Consider the following 5,000-nt stretch of genomic DNA (forward strand, 5'->3'; position numbering starts at 1 on the left):
GTATTCCTATGTCTCGTGATTTTTTTAATCAGCAGTAGGTACACCGGAGGGTTTATCCGCTATAATGGAGTCAGTACCAGAATCACCTACGCCCACCATCCCTTTCTCTTTCTCTTTGTCAAGAGAACAAGCAGCAGCAATGGTTCCCTCACCCCATCTTCATTAAGCAAGCCAAACTTTTTATTTTTATCCTAAATACATCAAACACATACACACACAGACCACACCATCACTTTCATTTCCCCGTAACATCTTGAACATTAATTCACTTCGCGTGTTGCACTTTTTCACTTCAGTTTGTCATCACTTCACCGACTAAATATGCTTATTGCCTTGTTTCGAAAAGTTTATATTTATTTCAATGTTACCTCTAATAATTTTCGTTCACGATGGGAAAGGAGTGGGATTTGAGTATATTCCAATATTCATATCTCATTATGTGCATACTGCTTCCTTTTTAGCTGTCAGACTTAAAAACGGATAGAAAACTTCAAATGCCGTTCTCATCAAAGTACAGTAATAGAATCCTGTTGAGTATTCTAGTTTAGTTTTAGGAATGTTGTGATATTCCTCTCTTCAGTTAGGTCAAGTCATAGAAAAAAAGCACAGTGATTAAGAGTTTATCTATGAAAGGTATGAAAAAGTGAAGATAATGACAAACTCTGTATTAGTATGGCGGATCATAATGGCAAGTGTAAGAAAAAAACCCTTCTGCATCAGAGTTTCTGGAGAGACATATAAACATGATGTTAGCAAGCTCAGAAAAGCAGTATCTGTGGAAAATGACATAAGTAACAACACCAAAATGGAATGTGAGAGATTCAAGATAGCAGCAAGATGAATTGACGAAGAAGAAAACATTTGACCGAAAAATTTGAAGTCAGGTTTATTATCTTTCTCTCTTCTTTATATATATATATATATATATATATATATATATATATATATATATATATATATATATATATATATATATATATATATATATATATATATATATAAAGGCTTATGAATGATTGAATAAATAAAGGAATGAATAGATAAAAGCCAAAGTTCATTACATTTAGGCGAAAGACTACGTTAGTTATCTTTATACTCAATATGAAATCCTGGAGATCCCTTGAGGCCGTGGTCCACAAAAACATGAAGGAAATATGTCCTTGTATTCAGTTTGGCCGTCATTATAGCAATCACTGGGAATATGGCGTGGTCTTCGTTAGCTAAGAGTCTTGTTTCACCTTTATCTCATCTACATAGTAATGATCCAGAAGTAAGGCGGCTAACAAGTGTATAATTCTCTCTCTCTCTCTCTCTCTCTCTCTCTCTCTCTCTCTCTCTCATACTTTCGTCTGTAGTACATTCAAATCCTTACCCTTCCTGCCATCTCCTATAACACCTTTGTCCTTCCTTGCCACTACTTTCGTTCCTCTTTGCTCCTTTTCCATTTCAAGCTTATTTTTTTCCTCTCCTATTATCACTTTTGTTTCATATCTTTGAATTCCTTTTCTTATTATTATTTCTGTCATTGTATTCTACAGATTCTCTACACTTCCTTACTATAATAGGGACATAATTCTCAAACGCTTTTAAGATGTTCATAAGATTACTTTCAAAGGTTGGAGAAATGGTTATTGGACTCTCGTACTACTAATGATGCCTTGTGGAATTATCACTAGAATCATGAAACCGATTTTGAAACCCACAAAACTTTCCGTAGAATTTGTTGAGGATAGTGGAGATAAGACGCCAGAAGCTTTATGAATGCTGCCCTAACGCAAACATTTCCCTTCCTACTTAATTTTCCTACAACCTATGACTGTCGCACCGAATTATTCCTCCTCTCAGCTCCATCACGTCTCTCAAGTTGACATCCCGATTTTTTCTTCCATCAGGAGGCTGAGGTGCCCAAGGAACTTGCTTCACTTGCACCTGTTTGGGTCCTTCATGCTTCGCGCCCTCGTGGTGTTGCTCAAGTCTTCACTGCTGCTGGACGGCGTGGCGCTCCCCATCAACTTCAGCATCCAGGACGGCGAGGCGCACTTCAATGACGACAGCCAGGTGGGCGAGTGGGAGCACACACACACACACACACACACACACACACACACACACACACACACACAAACAAACAAGAATCGTGTCGTATAATGCTGCCAGTGTATCGCTATGTTGTGTTTTTTGTGTGAGCTGCGGCCTGAGTGTGACTGCCTGCAATACATATATATGGCTGTCTCGAGTGTGTACTTGGCATTACATGTAGGTGTGTACGTGCGTGACCTTGATTGCGTTTGGCCCGCCTTCCCACTACCTTGGATGCCTCACCTTTCCCTTTCTCCTCTGCCAGATGAAAACCTGTTCACTTCACTTTTTGTTTCATTCCTGTTATCCTTATTATACTTTCTTTCGCTACTTTTCTTATTTTCCTTTCATACGCATCTCTTTCTAATCATCACCTATTTTCTCTCTCTTTCTTCTCTTATTATCATTATCATTATTAGTATTGTTATTATTCCTATTATTATTATTACTATTATTATCCATATTCTAGATAAATTGGTAGCAATAGTAATAATGATAATAATAATAATAATAATAATAATAATAATAATAATAATAATAATAATAATAATAATAATAATAATAATAATAATAATAATAATGATAATAATAACAACAACAACAACAACAACAACAACAACAACAACAACAACAACAACAACAACAACAACAACAATAACAAAGTTTCCTTCTGGAGAGATGGAATACAAAATGAGAAGATAAGAACTAATGTTTCGAGGGAGTTGGCTGAAGGATGGATCAGTGCGTGTGTTAATGATGGTTTAAACAAGTGGAGAGAGTGGAGGACAGAAAAACTAGTAATGGGAACAATACAGTCAGAGGTGAACAGTGAAACGTTAATACGTAGGAAAGCCATACCCTGAGTGGATAAACTGTATAAAGATGACACTGAATGAGAGAGGAATGACTATGCAACAAGCAAGAGCAACTATGAGCGATAGAGGTGAATGGAACACAACAGTAGTAAATGCCTAAAATTACGTGGTCTCAAATTCCGGGCATCGGGTATGAGCGCACTGGGCAGGATAGTAAGATGAGAAAAGCAACCGATCAGGGGAGTATTAATAATGTGAGTGAGGGATTGAGTAGGTGACGTACATCAGGAAGCATTTGATATGGTGAGAGGAAAACCAGGAACAGAGCGTTTGTGTGCGAAGTGTGTATTCACAGTCGCCTGCTGGTCACCCAGTCATCCTTTCCCATTACGGAGCGAGCTTAGAGCTCTAGAGTCATAGACCGATCTTCGGGTAGGAATGAGATCACATCACCCTCCACACACCGGGAAAGTGAGGCCACAACACCCCCAAATTACATCCCATACCTATTTACTAACAAGTGAACAGGGGCTACACATATTAAAAGGCTCACCCATTTGCCGCGCAGCGCCCGGGACTCCAACACGGGCCTTCTCGGTTGTGAGCCGAATGAACTAACCAACTACACTACGCGGTGTGTGTGTAATTCACCTAGGTCGTCTGCTGGTCACCCACCCAGTCTTCCCCATTACGGAGCGAGCTCAGAGCTCATAGACCGATCTTCGGGTAGGACTGAGACCACAACACACTCCACACACCGGGAAAGCGAGGCCACAACCCCTCGAGTTACATCCCGTATCTATTTACTGCTAGGTGAACAGGGGCCACACATTAAGAGGCTTGCCCATTTGCCTCGCCGCTTCCCGGGACTCGAACCCGGCCCTCTCGATTGTGAGTCGAGCGTGCTAACCACTACACTACGCGATGTGTGATTCACCTCGGTCGTCTGCTGGTCACCCACTCAGTCTTCCCCATTACGGAGCGAGCTCAGAGCTCATAGACCAATCTTCGGGTAGGACTGAGACCACATAACACACTCCACACACCGGGAAAGCGAGGCCACAGCTCATCGAGTTACATCCCGTACCTATTTACTGCTAGGTGAACAGGGGCCACACATTAAGAGACTTACCCATTTGCCTCGCCGCTTACCAGGATTCGAACCCCGCCCTCTCGATTGTGAGTCGAGCGTGCTAACCACTACACTACGCGTGTGTGTGTGTGTGTGTGTGTGTGTGTGTGTGTGTGTGTAATTCACCATGATCACCTACTGGTTACCCAGCCAGTCTTCCCCATTACAGAGCGCGCTCAGAGCTCATAGACCGATCTTCGGATAGGAATGAGATCACAACACATTCCACACACCGGGAAAAAGAGGCCACAACCCCTCGAGTTACATCCCGTACCTATTTACTGCTAGGTGAACAGGGGCCACACATTAAGAGCCTTGCCCATTTGCCTCGCCGCTTCCCGGGACTCGAACCCGGCCCTCTCGATTGTGAATCGAGCGTGCTAACCACTACATTGCGCGGTGTGTGTGTGTGTGTGTGTGTGTGTGTGTGTGTGTGTGTGTGTGTGTGTGTGTGTGTGTAATTCACCACGATCGCTTCTTGGTTACCCAGCCAGTCTTCCCCATCACAGAGCGAGCTCAGAGCTCATAGACCGATCTTCGGGAAAGAATGAGACCACAACACACTCCACAAACCGGGAAAGCGAGGCCACAACCCCTCGAGTTACATCCCATACCTATTTACTGCTAGGTGAACAGGGGCCACACATTAAGAGACTTGCCCATTTGCCTCGCCGCTTTCCGGGACTCGAACTCGGACCCTCTCGGCTGTGAGCCGAGCGTGCTAACCACTACACTATGCGGTGTGTGTGTGTGTGTGTGTGTGTGTGTGTGTGTGTGTGTGTGTGTGTGTGTAAGGTGGAGTAGATAATGTAAGGCAGAGGAAGACTGGGAGGAAGGACGGAAAGGTCAGATGGGGCTGTACTAAGATGGATGCAGGATGGATGGTGACGTCGCAGGCAGTGGAGAAAGAGGTAGTGGTGGATAAAAGAGGTTAAATCTCTATGTTTTCAGTAACTGTCTATAATCAGGTTACT

General features: G+C 42.7%; 1 protein-coding gene across 1 annotated transcript in view; it reads left to right on the plus strand.

Moving 5' to 3' along the window:
* Positions 1-5,000, plus strand: part of LOC123520081 (parathyroid hormone/parathyroid hormone-related peptide receptor-like) — a 62,732-nt gene that overhangs the window by 30,299 nt on the left and 27,433 nt on the right. The window contains exon 6 of the mRNA XM_045281969.1: positions 1,893-2,058. Coding sequence (XP_045137904.1) covers positions 1,893-2,058 — 166 coding nt within the window. The remainder of the gene's footprint in view (positions 1-1,892; positions 2,059-5,000) is intronic.

This window comes from Portunus trituberculatus, chromosome 46 (genome assembly GCF_017591435.1).
Source record: "Portunus trituberculatus isolate SZX2019 chromosome 46, ASM1759143v1, whole genome shotgun sequence".
NCBI lineage: Eukaryota > Metazoa > Arthropoda > Malacostraca > Decapoda > Portunidae > Portunus > Portunus trituberculatus.